The following is a 17,665-nucleotide window of genomic DNA, read 5'->3' on the forward strand; positions in this document are numbered from 1 at the left end:
CATGGTATTTGCAGCCATCATAACTTAATTTCCATGTATTCAGGAGAACAGGTACGATACACAAAATGTCAGATTTTGTAAAATGCTCTGAAAATATGTCATTTTACTTGTAGAATATTGAAAGGTGGTTAACTTCATACCTCTGCTCTTCTGTCATCACTCAACAGTACATTTTTTTTGCTAGTGGCTTTACGCCAGAAAAAAAAATCTAAGCTCTATGTTCCTAATTTAAATCATAAGAGATAATCAGGAGACTAAGGAAAGTAAAGTGATATTGACCAGTCTATGCTAGTACAATTTTTTGGAGAGCAGGCAGAGAGCATATAGGCCAATCAGATTTTTTTTTTTGCTAGTGGCTTTATGGCATTCTGACACAGGTCTTATGGCAATGATGGGATAGGAAAGGCCTAGGAGTTGGAAGCTGGGGCTGTACCCCAAGCATTTGCCAGGTGTGAAAATGGGAAACCACGGAAAACCATCTTCAAGGCTGCCGACAGTGGGATTCGAACCCACTATCCCCCAGATGCAAGCTCACAGCCATGCGCCTTTAACCGCATGGCCAACTTGCCCGGTAAGCAAATCTTACTTATTATCTTCAATACGGAACAAACATGAGATTAGTTACTTGTAAAATCAAATCTTTGTTACAAAGATTACACTTAAATGTGTGGCAAAGCTGCCATCACTCAACAGCACAAATTGTCACAAGATCTCCAATAGCTAAGAGTTTCTAACCGTAATAGTCTACCTTCGTGTCATTTGTCAAGTGATAATTAGGAGAGAAGGAAAGGATTGAAAATAATTATCAAAATAACATCAGCTAGTCTATGTCTGTACAATTTGAAGAGTGGGGTGAGGGTTTCATAATGGGCCAGTTAAGCTGTTACAAAGGAAATGATCCGACAAATATTCCACTAAACATTTTCCCCTTCTCTTTCTTTACTTAAAGATTTACAAAATCTTTGGACATTCTTGACTGTCAATATTCTATTAAGCCCATTAATAAACTTTCCCACACTCCACTTTGACAGGAGTATGAAGGAAACGGGACAGCTTTCAACTGTAAATGCAAAATCACCATATATGATTGATATAACTGTATTTTGTTTTGATTTTTTCTTCACTCTGTTTATAACGTACAAAAAGCATAATATATGTATCTATAATTTGCATTTCAAGATAATTAATTCCTCTGTACATGAAAGACTACACAGACTGACAATTTCATGATTATAAAACAGATGAAAAAATTATTAAAAAGTTACAAAAAATTCACAATACTGTTTCAGAGAATGACATCGATGAAGTGACTGAATATGAGCAATGCAATAAAATATGAAAATGGAGGCCCACAGTATTATTTGAAGTGGTGCTGTATATTTGTGACTTACAGAATAACCAGGCACTATATACTTTATATCTATTCCACAGGTACCTTTTCATACATCACAAAAAAATCTCACAACTGACAGCTTAAAAAACTCCATGGGGGGTACATATCACATTGCTTTTTTTTATAATATATAAAAACATTCTTCAAAGTTAAATATATATTCATAGAGTATTATTTCTTTCTTTCTCTTAACTGACTAACACACATTGCAAGATTCAAATCACGATGATCTGACTTCTTAAAATTTACTTTGAACTTCACGTAGCTTACATTATGTTGAAGAGCGAGTTGTTTGCACAACGATATAGTTTAAAGAATGCAAAGACTAGCTGGAAGATATTTACTGAAGAAGTCAGTTTAGTAACTTTTCTTAGTTCAAACAAAGTAAAAAGGATGTGCAATATTTTAGGGTTAACAAGAGCAGCATATTTTAAAATGCCTTTCTTACTTCAACATAATTTGAGATCATAACATCTAAAATATTTTAATCTTTGGTGTTGGGAGAGAAAGAACAAATTAACCTGCCTTTGTTAAACGAAAAGTACTGTTAACAGCACTTCTCTTTATCCAGACTGTTTACTCGCATACACACCAGTCTTGAGATTTCCGATTTACACAACAAAATAAATTCCCGATTTAAGAAGAAATAGTAAAGGCGCAAGATTAAAACGAAGACAAATTGATAAAAATATCACAAAATAAGGACCTTCTGTGATGGAAACATTTTCACTTGGTGAAAATTTGAAAATGAATTACACACCTTGCACTACATACAAATTAACACACTTTCATAAAACTGCCAACACTATAATCACAAAACTGATATTGCTTGAACCACTATAAAAATGGCTCGGTCTATCCGTTTACATGCTTCGCACCTCAATATACGATTATGTAATAGCCTACACTATAAGAAGTGTCTTAACACCGGTTAAGTACAGCAGGTACACTAATATTTACAACTAATTTTAAAACCCCCCCAGTCTTAGTCATAATTTGCCAACTCTCTATAGGTTTACACAATCTTGTGAAATGCTCCGATTAACCAACTGATCATCAGATTCCCAAGAAGCTTGGATTTTTCCCTAATTAAAGATTTAAAAAACTATTTTTCTAATATTTTTAAAAGCATTTTAGAGTTTTTCACATTTTTAATTTTTTTTTCAAACAATGAATTTTTTTTTGTATTTCGTGGTTCAGTCCTTCACCTCTAACTTGCTTGTAGAGAGTTGGTAGCCGTACAATCTTCTGGTGGGTCCTCCCAGAATGCCCTGAGGTTTGGGAGCTCCCATCAATTTGGGAGTCAGTCTTGGCTCTCTGGCTTCCGAATGGCTCTGCTTATTCTAGGTACGATCTGTACAGTTTTTTCTTCTCTAACACAAACCCCTGGCTGATCATGATGGTTCCACCACGCGTCAGGTTTCTGAAATCAAATAAGGCAGCAATGAAAATATGGCCATTTCAAGAATTAATAACTGTATATAAATAATCCAGACAAAACTTTAATCAGTGATAAAAGAAGTACTTACTTAAGGAACTGTGGCAGCAGTGAATGCCAGGAACTGCTGTCTTGCTTTAGGGTTAGGTACAATTCAAAAGTCGATACAGTGCTAGGATCACACTTGATTGTCCCTATCCTCCTGCACATCTGGTCATTTTCAAAGTTGATGAATAGTGTACAGCCCCTGAAACAAACAAACATTTAATAATACAACGCACATAAAAAGAACAGGGACACAGCTGAAGTTACTATGGTTCACCATAACAAAAAAATTACTAACAAGGTCCTAATTAATTTTGGAGAACTAGGGACAATCAAGTCCAGCACATTCACCATTATGGAGTAAATATCATTCGGTTTAAAATGCAATTACGCCCAACCCTTGTCCCATTTCACTAAGGTGTCAGGAATGAAGAGGAAATCTTCGTAGCGAGTTTTTACGACAGGATGCCCTTCCTGACGTCAAACGCATCTCGGAATGAGATGAATGACATGATATATAATTGAAGGGAGAGGATAAAACCCGCTGCCGGCACATAGCCTACTACTGTCGAATGGCACCAAGGGGGTCTACTCAAGGCTTAACATCTCCATCCAACAGACGAATCGCCATCAACAGCTTCAAAGACCCTCGCTCCACACGAACTGCAGAGGGGTTCGGAATTGAATCCAGTCTTTTGGCATGCAAATGTAGTGATTAGAAATTGATTGTACACCACCACCTCTTTTACTATGCTGGCCAACATTCTGATGGTGAAATTTTTTCGACCAACGGGACTCGAACTAGCTAACCACGGTGCGAGACACCAGGCGAGCTAACATTTAGTTTAATATAACCCTACTAAATATTAAATACAATAAATAGTTAGCAAAGGAGCCTCCAGGTTCACGTTCCCAGCCAACCTTCAATTCACAGTTATCTCATGGTAAGTACAGAACTACACTACACCTACTGCAATACTAATATGATTAAAACAATGTTACTGAAAGTGGCAAGAACACAGTGAAAATACTTCAGAATAGAAAGCCCAAAAATTTGAACACTTCACCGGTAGTAAAATATTATCTAACAATTCTGTAAGGGTGTCTGCAACGCCCCCCTCCCCCCACCCTTACTCTTCGTGAAAACCGAATACAAGCAAGCAATTATAAATAATTACCTTAATCCGCAAGGCTCATTTTCAGCCATTCGTAGAACATCTCGAGCTATACGAGGTAGTAGGTCGGCAGGTAACAGCACTTCACCGCAAGCTAGCTGGGCAGATTTGGCAGCGCGAAGCTCGCTTTCCAGTCGCCGGGCTAGTGCTTGACATGCACCGCAGTCCTCGCCATCATCGGGCCCGCTATAGCCACCTGCGCAATGCAATATTCATATAACTTTACTACAGCCTTGTTAAGAATGAAGCCGTATTTTCCAGTGTCAACTTAATTAAATGTAACTGAAAAACTTTCCAGTCTGTCAAACACACAATTTCAATACAAATTATAACACTATAACATACCAGTAAAAATACCCACTGTAACATACCTATAAACATACCCACTATTAAACAAAGAATGAAAAAAAAAAACACGGGGGAATTTCTGTTGATTAAACAAATAAAATAAAACAGAATTATTCTTTGTTTAATAGTGGGTACTTTTTACATGTATGTTGCAGTGTTATAATTTATATTTAAATTGTGTTTGACTCACTGGAAAGCTTTTAAGTTACATATATTGCAACCGACCAAGAAAATTAATACAGTTAATATTAGAAGCCTTTAAAATCAGAATCCGACCAAGAGATAAAAATTGACATTTCTTGCAACTGGAAAAAACAGATTAAGAAAATTATAAACTCAAAATACAGCCTCATTCTTTAGATTTCAAACCTGACTAATCTCAAGATAATACATTTTCTCAAGAAAAAAATAAATACATTGTAGACATTAAGTAACTATTACACACCTCGAGAATTATTGAAATCCACATTAACTGGACAAGGAAGAACTTCCATGTTTTCCGAAGAATACACACTCGCGTATATAACCGTAACGGCAAACTGTCCTCAATGATCAAATTCACCGGCTCTGGCCGTGCTAACTTCAGACGCGATATAGTCACTACTACCTCTTTCTATGCTCTACAAGTTCAAACTGATGCAACGCTCAGCTGTTTCTAGCATTTATAAAACCAGTTGGCCTATCCCCACCACGTTGCCTCTACTTCCCCGTCCTAACCGGCCATGGCCTACGTGACGATTCACTCGGCTCTACTTCGGATATACTCGGAACAACGACGTGAATCGTGACTTAACGAGGGTGGGCTCGCTACCAGCTAGGGAGAATTTCCTTTGTTGTCAAAGTGATTAGGTATATATCCACCATTCATTTTGGTTCTTCGGCAACAACTATTGTAATGATATCACTTAAAAATGATCATTGCACCAGACATGGGTATTCCAAGTTAGATTTCATGGCATAAGTGAACGCCAGGATTCTGTTTACGTTATAGGTAGATGGGATGAGGCTCTTTCTCAAAAATCCCTTTCTTCCTGCATTTAATAGGAAGTTAAGAAAATTTCACCTACAGTACTATTAATAATTACACAGGAATATCCTCCGGAAAATATAATTAAACCTATTAGTGGCGTTTTTAAATAAGATGCATAACAACAGAATCGGTAAAAACTTTTCAGTGCACAATATGTTAAGCAGTAACCAGAAACAGCTCGACTAAAGATATTTCAAACTAAACCCCACTTGGAGCTCACTAATACTGTATCGCGAATATCCTCGGTTCGCACCTAATGAATGAAATCTTTCCACTCCACATATGCACGTCCGAGGAGACTACTTTTTGTAACTAAAACCACCGATTAATAATAAAAACAAATGTCTTAACGGTCCTAATATACGGTAGTTGTTGCCTTCCTCTGTGAAAACTAAAAAGAACCCAAACTGCATAATTAATCCAGTGTAGCGAATATCCAGCTAGAATATTTTACACACACAGTGAAAATTGATCATCTAAAGGAAAAGTCCATACGTCAATTTTATAACACATTATAACTTACTCCCAATGCTATACAATGCAATACCGGCCGGCTTTGCGTAAGGCAGTATAAAGAAAGAAAGAAAGAAAAAAAAAAGAAGTTAACGGTGCTACTTTTAGTGTCGCAAGATCGTCAAAGAAGTATTTATCCTTTCATCAATATTTTAGAAGTAAAGCAAGCAGTGTGTTACCATACCCACAAATTTTCGAACAGCACTGAGAATAGGGAATGCAATAGAGCCTGTTCTTCATTGCACAGTACAATGTCAGTGTTCGTGACCTTCCTCAATGTACTCTTATCGAATATTGTTTTTATAAACATTTATAACCGAGTTGCACAATTATCTTCTTTTCAAGTGCCTCATAATATCAATACTCTCCTTTCGGATCACTACTGACTACATCCCGTTTCTTATTGTACTACAGATTAAGTCAAAGAATCAAATTATTCGCTTCACACAATGTAGAGACTGAAATAATTCTTGTTAATAAATCAAGTAGAATATTATACCACGACACTACAGAGAAATATATTCCTAGAAATAGAAAATTAATCTGCACGAGAAATGCTGTCAAGTTAACATGCTCCAAACTTAATTCTGAAACGCGAGAGTCCTTTAAATTTGGACTTGGTGTTTTGAAAGTACAGGAAAGTACCTGTACATGAAAAAAAGAATGTTCGCAAATTATTTTCTCTCATCTAGGAGCTAATTACAAAAAACAACAAAAGGCAACACTACAGAAGAGAATGAATGAGAAATGAATGAATGAAATAAACAATGAACTATCTGACAACAATAAGTCTAATAAAATACAGTTTTAAAGGTTCAGCATTGGTTTCCAATAAAGATTACTACCTTGCAAAATGAGATTTTCACATAATCACGGAAACAGAAAAATTCCATCCCTAGTTATCATGTCTCATGACAAAGATACCGCCAGAAGAATAATTTATTACGTGAGAAAATCGATGGAACTTTTATCACTTTCAGTAGTTCGTGTACCACTAATTTGCAGATTTATTTATTAGGCTCATTACTAAATTTTGCGACCGAAACAGCAATTGAGGAGCGTCTGTTCAAGAGTTGCTATTTCCACTTCCAAAAAATAAATATTTAGTCCACATGCATTACAGTAGTTGAATAGGCAATCCAGACCAGGAAGATGTAATTCCTTAAAATTTGGGCCAAACCCGATCATGGGTACGTTCCGTGTGTCTTTTATTTTACGTTTTCTTGCGCTTTTCCCACTACTTTCTTAAAGTGGAAATAGTACCTTTTGAACACTCAATTATCACACAGCAAGATTTCTACAGAAAACTATGGCAATGGAACGAACAGCATCTCTGAAGGAAAGGCAGCAGACACATGCAGAAGTTCAGAGTTATATTTAAACCTATGGTACTTACATCCACTAATAGGAAGACTAAATCGCTCTGGTAGAATAGACTCGATGACTTCAGATGACATTTTCTGGCTTGAAACAGAATTCTGTTTGTGCCAGATATCCGAAATTTTAGAGAAGACTTCGTGGAATCTAGATTCATGGTTTGGAGAATCTTCTAAGAAATGTTCCATTTGACTCTTCTTCATCATTACTGGAAACTTCACTAGAAGTCTTAACAATGAAATTCTTGATTTCCTGTCCTAATGACAAGACGTTTAGATAGGAAACAAAAGTAATCAATATATTTATTTCATAAAATTCATCAATTCCATAAACGTATTAGGCTGTCAATGGAATTAATAGATCCAGCGACTTCTAATTTCAAGATTTAACCGGCTTTAACGACTAGCACAGCGACTTGACAGCTACGAGAGCGACTCAAGTGCGATCCCTATTCACAATCACAAAGCATCGCTTCTGTACAATGCTTGCCGTCAGCTGATGATGTCTGTAAGCCATTGGCTGCGGTCTCCACCAATAACAGTGACCGTACAGCCTACTCTACTGGGTCGCTTGACTGACAGGGTTCAAAGCGCATAGCAACAACATGTTAATCGGCATGAGTTTGTATTCGAGTATCTCTCTTTATAAAAATAAAAACATATTAATAACATTTAAATTTGAACGGATGAGAATATGCTTACAGAAGCTCGATTTATACAATTTATTTACTGTAGATCATGAAAATACGGCAGATCTAGTATTCTATGTGCCTACGGTGAAATGAAAATTCCCCATCCTTTCTGAGTTGAGTTTAAGTTCTACAACGACTACACTTTGGTTTCGGTTTACTGCAACTTCCGTACCTTTTTATCAGCTGCAATTCCCGTATCTTTTTATCAGTCAAATGTTGAAACAACCTATTAACATCATTCGGTTACGGTTTAATCATGCCCTCACACCACAATATCGATCACGGTTCCATTTAACGCAAGATACCAACTGTTTGTGTGGTACAGATATCCGTAATGGCGATTCTAATCACATCCTCTTTGAATGTTCTTTGTATGCTAACCAACGTAAAAAACTTATGGCTAACCTCCAGCGACTTAAGCAGGTTTTTCCTACCAGTGTTTCTTGTTTGCTCTGTAATCCTACAGAAGAGATTATTAGAGTGCTAAATTTGTTTCTAGATGAAGCCAAGATCGTGTTATAATTTTGTCTATAATATCCAGTGAGAATTACTCATGCTTTCTCAGGTTCCATTTGAGTGATTCCTCATATCATTAGTGTATTACTTGTGAGTGCTATTTTGGATTTTTCGTGTGGGTGACGCTTTAAACGCAGTGTGATTGCAAGATTGGAAGTTTCCCGTATGACAACAGTCTATACTAGCAAAATGGGGTAGTTATGTGATATAGTGAAGTTTCGTGTTTTGTGTTTTTCTACTTGCAAGTTCAGGCATCAATTATTGATTTGAAGTGTTTTCATTTAGACTAGTGTGTTTACATGCGTAAGCGAGTATTGACTGGGTGAAATGTCGTAGACACAGCCCAATAAGCATCAGCAAGCAAGCAAGCAAGTTGAAACAACCTCCGACGACAAATGACTATGACTATTCGCAATACGATCGTGTTTTGTTTTAACTTTTAACATGTCTGCTACTTAGTGACGTGTAGTGCAGCTGACAACAAACATGGAATATTTTAAAAGTGGCCTAAAGTCTGTGTTAGGAGGGCCACAGGAAGGAGCTCAACCAAGTGGAGCAGAAACTGTACGTTATTATAATTGGGATAATAATATTAACATGCTATCGCTATATCGAGCTGTAGCTACCACTGTAGGCGCATAACAGGACACTACGGTGTTACACTAGAACACGCTGTAATTTTTTTTTCCAGGGGATATCAAAACTGCATTTTGTTTTTTTTCTATCAATTCGCAGTCATGCTAGTTCAATACTTCTATTAATGTTAAGTAAAGTGTCGCAACCTCGATGAGCGTTGCAAAACTGAGGAGGAATACATAACCTTACTTTTTTGTTTTGTTTACGTTGTAGTGCCGGAGAGGTGTACCAATACCAGAATATTATCTTAAATATAAATATTAGTGAGATACCCTAATATACTTCATGACATGGTGGTCTGTCCATGATCCATGTATCCCACCACCATTCTACCTCTATTGAGGATAGTCTTACTTGAGTTCCAGGAAATCATTTCAGTCAGTCATAATTGATCCGCACTTAGGTGATAGAATTCAAGGAGTTTGTAAATTTATCAAACATTTCCCTTAATAAATTATTCCAATCCCTAATTCCTCTTCTTATAAATTAATATTTGCCCTTTTTTGTCCTCTTTAATTCCAACTTTATATTCATATTATGATCTTTTCTTCATTAAAAAGCTCCACTCAAGCTTATTCATGTAATAATGTCATTCTATGCCATCTCTCTACTGACAGTTCGGAACATACTGCTTAAAACTAATAAACAATGTTTGATTTGGTCCACCCAATCAATACACGTCACTTTACAAGTGAAATATTTAATGAAACCAAACCTAACATTATTTCTCATTTTTAACTGTATCTGTATGATGAAGTTCAAAAATTGTACATACTGCTTAGTCAATCAACTCTTCTCCTTACTCCCAAGTCTTTCCAACCTAAAGTTTTCATCCTCTTATACCTGTATCTTTTTACTTGCTGGAAAGAATTCAGACACAGATCTAAAATTTGATCAGTACATAACACCCATATAATGATTTGAGAGAACAAATTTATTTAAGATTAAAGATTTTACAAAAGAGTACATACACAAAACATCTGAACATCTTCAGCAATATCAGCATATCCCTTTTGCAACAGAAACCTTACAGTCCTTTGGTATTCCAGCATATTCCTAACAAGATAATAAAGATAAAACTAAGGTAGGTAGCAGGAGTTAAGAAATATCAAAAGTAAAAATAGCATTCAACTTCTAGAGCAGGGGCTCCAACCCTTCTTGTCAGGGGGCTGCATTGGCTAAGCAGGAAGAGCAAGAGAGTCACATTTAAAAAAAAAGGATGAATCACAAGTAATTTTCAAGAATTTTACAACCACTGACAGTTGATGCATATCAAATCAATGTAGGCCTAGTATTGCCAGTGCAACAAAAAGTGCAAGGAAGCAGGAGTCATAAATGGTATTTTAGAGTTTCTAGTTAATCATCCATTGGATCATACAAACGATTATGAAACACTAGACAGCTAACCACCTACAAGAGCTGATTTGAGAAAGTTATTGAATAACAACATTGTGAGTCCACTTGTTGCAGGTTTAAAGAAATAATTCTGTGCAGTGTTCTATAAGGCATAGTTAAAAGTAGTTTGCTAATTTTTCTGTTAGGTGTAACATAAAAATACCACAGCCGTGATAGTGATTGTTTGCCAGTTAAAGAATATTACAACCGGACGAGTTGACCATACAGTTAGGAGCGCGCAGCTGTGAGCTTACATCCGGGAGATAGTGAGTTCGAACCCCACTGTCGGCAGCCCTGAAGATGGTTTTCCGTGGTTTCCCATTTTCACACCAAGCAAATGCTGGGGCTGTACCTTAATTAAGGCCACGGTCGCTTCCTTCCCATTCCTAAGCCTTTCCTATCCCATCGTCTCCATAAGGCCTCTCTGCGTAGGTGCAACGTAAAACAAATAGCAAAAAAAAAAAGAATGTTACGTGGGCTGTAGGTTGGAGACCTCTGCTTTAGAGAATAAGGCAGTCTATTTATAGGAGAAAACCAATCCTGGAGTACTTGTATATCTTGTATGGGCAACTAGAGAGTGATGTTATCAGGCCGTGTCTGTCACATAACTACATGCTAATGACCAGTAACTAAAGAAGCATTCTGACAGATAAGGCTGAAGGGAGGAGCATTGTATGGTGTGGACATATTACTGCATTCCTTTCTTCTTTCCTTCGCTTCCGGCTCACTTGTTGCTTCATTCGGACCGCTCAGCAGTGAGAAGCTTGGCAACTCCAAGCAACACGTGCCAGCCTGCAGGTTTACCTCCATGTTTCCATGGCAACCGAACTCCCTACTCCCTTCTTCCCATCCAGGGAGGCAGAACATAGACCTCCCACTAAGAAATGTCGGAACGTTTCTTTCAGTGTTTCAACCATACACTACGTAGCTTTAGACGTGTATGCTTGCTGCGCCTGGCTCCAAAGCTAAAGGGGTCGGGGATTTTAAACTTAAATGGCTCAGGGACTGGGTGTGTGTGCATTAGGACTCTATCCTCAAAGATGCACGGGTAACCTACAGGCATTGATTGGAAAGACCTGCCCCAGCCTCTCTGGAGGCCATATACCATTCTTCTTCTTTCGTTTTAGTTGACTATGGACCACGTTAATTCAGATTCAGCTTCATCTGTTTCTGGGCTTTACTCCTCGTCCATTTCTCCTTCATCCTTTCACTCTGCAATCTCCTTGGGTACAGGATCTAACGTTTTCTTGTGACCTCTTCATCGCCTTGATCCTCGACTTGTAAGCATCCCTGTTGCTGATTTCCATTCCTCTTCCCATTTCTTCCAGGTCCATCACCTCCTGGTACCAGCACACTGCAGTTTTCCTGATCTCAAAAAATGTTACCTGATTGGTCAGTCTTCCCGGGTTCTTTCTGTAGATATGTCCGAAGAACTTGGCTCTCCTCTTCTGGATGGTATCTGAGATCTTTTCCATCTTGAGATATAATTCTTGGTTTCCTTTCTTTCTGTGTGATCCATCCTCTGTTCTTTGGAGTCCCAATATCTTCCTCAGAATCTCTCTCTCCACTTGTTCCAACTTCTTGACCAGTCCTGTTTTTATCGGGTTCAAACTTTCAGCTGCATATAAAGCCTCCGGGCGATTGCCGTCTGGTAGTGTCTGGGTTTTGCATTGATCGAGATACACTTCTTGTTGTAAGTATTCATAGTTAGATTATTATTATTATTGCCTGCTGCTTATACATTTATTCTTGAAACCATGAAATAATGCCGCAACACTGAATTCAGAAGGCGGTGACAAATTGTACTGAAACTGTCGAGGAGGTATATGTACAAATCATCTAACAGCATTTTTGTTGACTCACAATTTGCACTGAACTATATAGCTTTGGATCATGGCTTCCAACTTCACATCTGCTTATTTAGTTAACTATCCAGTTCACTTCTGCTGTAAATGTAAGTTTGAAACACGACCTGAAAATCCTTCAAAAATGACATAAAAATACATTTTATATTATAAATTTATTTAGTATGGAAGATGTTTTAGAACTTTTTTATTATTTAGACTGATTAATAATTGTCATACCTACTAATTGAATGTAAGCTAAAAGACTGTACACAACATTATTTATTTAATTTTGTATCTTTTTATCTAAATGATGATTGTACAACTCATTTACCAGGTGTATGCATAAGTCTTCTCCGGTTTCACTGTAATATGGCGCCAGCGAACAATATGCAGTGAATGAATTTGACACATGCGTCAGTTTGTTCGTCTGACATTAACCTACCCACACACACAACTTGAATCTGCCAAACACTAGCATCTGTGTTGTATCGTTCAGTGATCATGTCAACGTTTGTGCCTTCAAAAAAAAAAAAAAAAAATTGTGGTGCGCATTGCTTTTCTTATTTAATCAAAAGGAAAAAAAAAAAGGCTGTGGAAAGTTATCATTTGCTGGTAGAAACGTATGGTGAAGACGCCTCATCGATTAGAACCTGTGAGACATAGTTTTGACAATTTAAACCTGGTGATTTCAATGTGCAAGACAGTGCGTGCTATGATAGACCACAAAAGTGCTAAACGAGCAATTGCAGGCGTTAGTGGATAAAGACCCAACTCAGACTCAACAGCAATTGGCACACACATTAAATATGTCACAAGAAACAATCAGTAGACATTTATGAGCAATCGGGAAGATCAGTAAACTCGGTAAATGAGTCCCACACGATTTGAATGAATGGCAAATGGAAAATCGCAAAGACACTTGTGAAATGCTGCTTCAACACCATGAAAGAAAATAATTTCTGCATCATATTTTGATGTGTGACGAAAAAAGGATTTATTGTGAGAGCCTGAAGCGGAGAAAATCCTGGCTGTCACCTGGCGAAACCAGTCCTTCAACACCAAGGCCAAATCGCTTCGACAAGAAGACCATGGTTTGTGTGTGGAAGGACCAGAGCGGCACCGTATTGTGTATTATGAACTCTTGCAGCCCGGCGAAACCGGTAATGCAAAACGCTGTCCCCAAGAAATGATTAATTTAAATCATGCATTGATCAAAAGACGACTGGAATGGGCCAGAAGACATGGCAAAGTGATTTTGTTACACAACAATGCTCCGTCTCACACGAAAGATGCCTTGAAATCGCTTGGATGGGACATCCTTCCGCATCCGCCGTATGATGTCACCTGACTAATCACCTCTTCGCATCAATTGGGCACGTACTCGCAGAGCAGTACGAAAATGGCTCGACGAATGGTTTGCTGCAAAACACAAGTAGTTTCATAACTTACCTGAAAGATGAGCGAAGTCGATGACCATTACATTGAATAAAGAAAGAAAAAAAGAATTTCCCTTGAAAATTACATGTTTTCTTTACTACAAAACACCGGCAAAACTTATGGATACACCTGGTAGTGTCCAGCAGTTAGTCCTAGCTCTTTTCATTTTTGTTTACTCAGTTGCAGTGAACTTGTCAAGTTTTTAAAACTGGAACTGTGACAGTTGCCGGCTAATTGAAACTGCCTTTCTGCCTGAACTGAAATAGTAGAGGCTCTGGAGGTAGATCGGCAGAGGGAAGGTGGAGATCAGGGGAGGGCCAGGAAAATGTGGAGTAGAGCATAGGAAGAGGGAGGTGGATCAGGGTAGTTGGAACAAAGAAGTGATATCTGTAGGCATCAGGGAAGTTAAGGGAGACCTATTCCTGCTTGTCTTATTTTATTGGTACCAATGCAGACGATTATCACCTCGTCCCTCCCTTCTATTATCCTCAACATCTGCCTTAACCTGATTCCTGGATAACACACTACTCTGGTTCCCAGTCCTCCACACACATTCCCCAAGATTTTTTCCAAGGCCATATTAATTAGAGCAGAACCCCAACTAGATCCACAACTAGGAGAATACCAAGTGGGATTCAGAAAAGGGCGTTCTTGTACTGAACAGATACTCAACCTGAAGTCAGTGCTCCGTCAGGTAAAATTGGCCGGTAAGAGATATATCATCATCTTTGTTGACTCTAAAAGGGCGTATGACTCAGTTGACAGACCTGCTTTCATGAAAATTCTGCAGGAGTTAGGTATGGACCAGAAGACCCATAACCTTATCCACCTGACTTTAAATAACACAAGGTCTCGAGTGAAGTTCAGAGGAACGCTCTCAGAAAGTTTTGAAATCAGGACGGGGGTAAGACAAGGAGACTATCTTTTTTCTCTCCTCTTTAACTACATTACATACATACATACATTATCATTATAGACTGTTGTGCCTTTCAGTGTTCAGTCTGCAAGCCTCTGTGAATTTACTAAACTTCGCCACAATCCTCTATTTGCAACTAATCCTGTGGCCTCATTTAGTTCTATACCTCTTATCTTTAAATCGTTAGAAACTGAGTCTAACCATCATCGTCTTGGTCTCTCTCTACTTCTCTTACCCTCTATAACAGTCCATTATTCTCCTAGGTAACCTATCCTTCTCCATTCGCCTCACATTTCTCCACCACCGAAGCTGGTTTATGCGTACAGCTTCATCCATCGAGTTCAATCCTAAATTAGCCTTTATCTCCTAATTCTGAGTACCCTCCTGCCATTGTTCCCACCTGTTTGTACCAGCAATCATTCTCGCTACTTTCATGTCTGTTACTTCTAACTTATGAATAAGATATCCTGAGTCCACCCAGCTTTCGCTCCCATAAAGCAAAGTTCTGAAAACAGACCGATGTAAAGATAGTTTCGTCTGGGAACTGACTTCCTTCTTACAGAATACTGCTGATCGCATCTGGAGCTCACTGCATTAGCTTTACTATGCCTTGATTCAGTCTCACTTACTATATTACCATCCTGGGAGAACACACAACCTGAATACTTCAAATTATCGACCTGTTCTAGCTTTGTATCACCAATCTGACATTCACTTCTGTTAAATTTCTTACCTATTGACATCCATTTTGTCTTTGAAAGGCTAATTTTCATACCATACTCATTGCACCTATTTTCAAGTTGCAAGATATTAGACTGCAGACTTTCAGCACAATCTGCCATTAAGACCAAGTCGTCAGCATAGGCCAGACTGCTTACTACATTTCCACTTAACTGAATCCCTCCCTACCATTTTATACCTTTCAGCGGATGATCCATGTAAACTACGAACAGCAAAGGTGAAAGATTAGAGCCTTGTCAAATAACCGCTGCAAGTACCCTGAACCAAGAACTCATTTTACCATCAATTCTCACTGCAGCCCAAATGTCAATATAAATGCCTTTGATTGATTTTAATAATCTACCTTTAATTCCATAGTCCCCCAGTATGGCGAACATCTTCCTCTTTAACTGTGCACGGGAAAAGGTAATAAGAGAATGGCGAAAGGAGTAAACTAGACAGGGGTACCATGTGGTATATCTTTGGTTCACAAGCACAATGGACTGAATGTTGATTCTCTGGCATTTGCCGATGTCCTGGCACTTCTATCTAATTCATGTTTTCAGACAAGCAGCAAAGGTAGGGCTATGCATTTCACTTGAGAAATCACAATACATCATGAACATCAGTGAATCTCCTTGTACAGTGCGTCTGGAGCAAGGAACGATCAAGAAAACAAACAGGAACCCAATCCCTCAGAAGGAGTAGCATTATCAACTCGAGTTAATAAGCTAGAACTGGCGTACCAACTGACCAAGAACACCTACAATAAAAAGTGTCTCTTCCAAAACACTAAAATGAAGCACTATCAAACAGTCGTCCGACCTGAAGTCTTATGTGCTTCAGAAGGTCTAATATTCAGCAGGAAGTGACAAGCGGACAAGCTCGAAATCCAGGAGAAAAAAATATTGAGGAAGATATGAGGGTCGAGTCATAAGTCATGGCAATTTTTTTTTTCTCGCGAACAGGAGACATCACGGAAAATCTAAGATATGCATTTGGAAATATAGGGCATGTACTTATGCATAGTGCCTGAGGACAAATTCTGACTTCAGGAGATTTTCGTAGGAAAGTGACAGAACACAGGCCATTGGTAAACATTGCTTTATTATGGTATAGACAGCAATTACACAAGACTACGTACAAAGGACAGGTCTGCACTGGTTACAGACCTTTGAAATAATTCCCCAAGGTTTCCACTGTGCGTTGCCAGCGGTGGGGCAGGTTTTGAATACCATTCGCTGCATGTGTATCGCTAACGCCACCTCGCCACTGTTCTATAGGGCACGGCATGCACACCTAATGCTTCCCGCAGCTCTGCATGGCATTGACGTGCATTTCTGCTGCGGAGAACTGCTATCTTAATATACGATCGTTGCTTCAGCTTGTTGACTTCCATTTTGTGAAGCTCTTACTTACACACTGAACTTGGGGTCATGTTTAGACCTACACTGTTGTTTACATACACCATCTAGTGGCATCATACGGAAGCGCATACTGTATGTTTCCAAATGCATATCTTAGATTTTCCGTGTTGTCTCCTGTTTACGAGGGAAAAAATAGTTGCCATGACTTATGACTCGACCTACGTATTAGGACCAGTCAAGGAAGGGAATGAATACAAAAGGCGACCCAACCAAGAGCTCTACAAATACTGTGAAAAAATCACGGACATGGCGAGAAAGAGACGCCTAACATTTTATGGACACGTCTGCGGGATGCATCATGCCAAATTGACCAACCAACTTCTCGTTTACCGAGCTCGATAGCTGCAGTCGCTTAAGTGGGAGATAGTGGGTTCGGCAGCCCTGAGGATGGTTTTCCGTGGTTTCCCATTTTCACACCAGGCAAATGCTGGGGCTGTACCTTAATCAAGGCCATGGCCGCTTCCTTCCTGTCCCATCGTCGCCACATGACCTATTTGTGACGTAAAGCAAATAGCAACTAGGCAAAAGAGGAAGACCAAGTCACCATGGTTTATGATCTGCAGTAACAGAAAGTGATCTTTCAGGAGGACGCTTAAACAAACTACCACCAAGGAAGATGGGTACCCTCTGGACAAAGGAGAGGTTACTGGGCAAACATCATAACCCATTCGAAACGCAAGAAACAAGAAGAAGAATGTATCTCAGTATCTATATATTTAAAGAGTTTACTAAAAACAGCTTTGGCAAATCCGTTCATCCAT

At 38.6% G+C, this 17,665-nt stretch overlaps 2 protein-coding genes across 11 annotated transcripts in view; one reads left to right on the top strand and one right to left on the bottom strand.

The window, feature by feature from the left end:
- Positions 1-1,082: 1,082 nt before the first annotated feature.
- LOC136858793 (protein charybde) lies at positions 1,083-8,108 on the bottom strand. Of its 2 annotated transcripts, none has more exons than XM_067138605.2 (4): positions 7,339-8,108; positions 4,055-4,247; positions 2,923-3,078; positions 1,083-2,816 (listed from the first exon to the last, which is right to left on the bottom strand). In XM_067138605.2, exons 1-4 carry the CDS (start codon positions 7,523-7,525, stop codon positions 2,732-2,734), a joined length of 621 nt encoding a protein of 206 aa, XP_066994706.2. In that variant the 5' UTR covers positions 7,526-8,108; the 3' UTR covers positions 1,083-2,731. The 2 variants fall into 2 exon arrangements, with proteins under 2 accessions (XP_066994706.2, XP_066994707.2); XM_067138606.2 differs by lacking the exon at positions 7,339-8,108 and adding an exon at positions 4,845-5,077.
- An 854-nt stretch (positions 8,109-8,962) lies between these two features.
- p115 (General vesicular transport factor p115) overlaps positions 8,963-17,665 on the top strand; it is a 637,868-nt gene continuing 629,165 nt past the window's right edge. For all 9 annotated transcript variants that reach the window (XR_011017628.1, XR_011017629.1, XM_067138596.2 and 6 more), the window contains exon 1: positions 8,963-9,090. Coding sequence is in view for 7 of the 9 variants with exons in the window: in XM_067138596.2 (XP_066994697.2) it covers positions 9,013-9,090 (78 nt within the window). In the remaining 2 variants the exon portion in view is untranslated. The remainder of the gene's footprint in view (positions 9,091-17,665) is intronic.

The sequence above is a fragment of the Anabrus simplex genome, chromosome 1 (assembly GCF_040414725.1).
Source record: "Anabrus simplex isolate iqAnaSimp1 chromosome 1, ASM4041472v1, whole genome shotgun sequence".
NCBI classification, from domain to species: Eukaryota; Metazoa; Arthropoda; class Insecta; order Orthoptera; family Tettigoniidae; genus Anabrus; species Anabrus simplex.

Bases quoted from the DNA above. Each gene is read 5' to 3' on its own strand.
- LOC136858793 (XM_067138605.2), bottom strand. From the start codon at position 7,525: ATGATGAAGAAGAGTCAAATGGAACATTTCTTAGAAGATTCTCCAAAC. The intron at 4,248-7,338 runs GTAAGTACCATA...TGCATTGCGCAG, and splicing joins TAGTCTTCCTATTAGTGGAT to GTGGCTATAGCGGGCCCGAT. The intron at 3,079-4,054 runs GTAATTATTTAT...TGTTTGTTTCAG, and splicing joins AATGAGCCTTGCGGATTAAG to GGGCTGTACACTATTCATCA.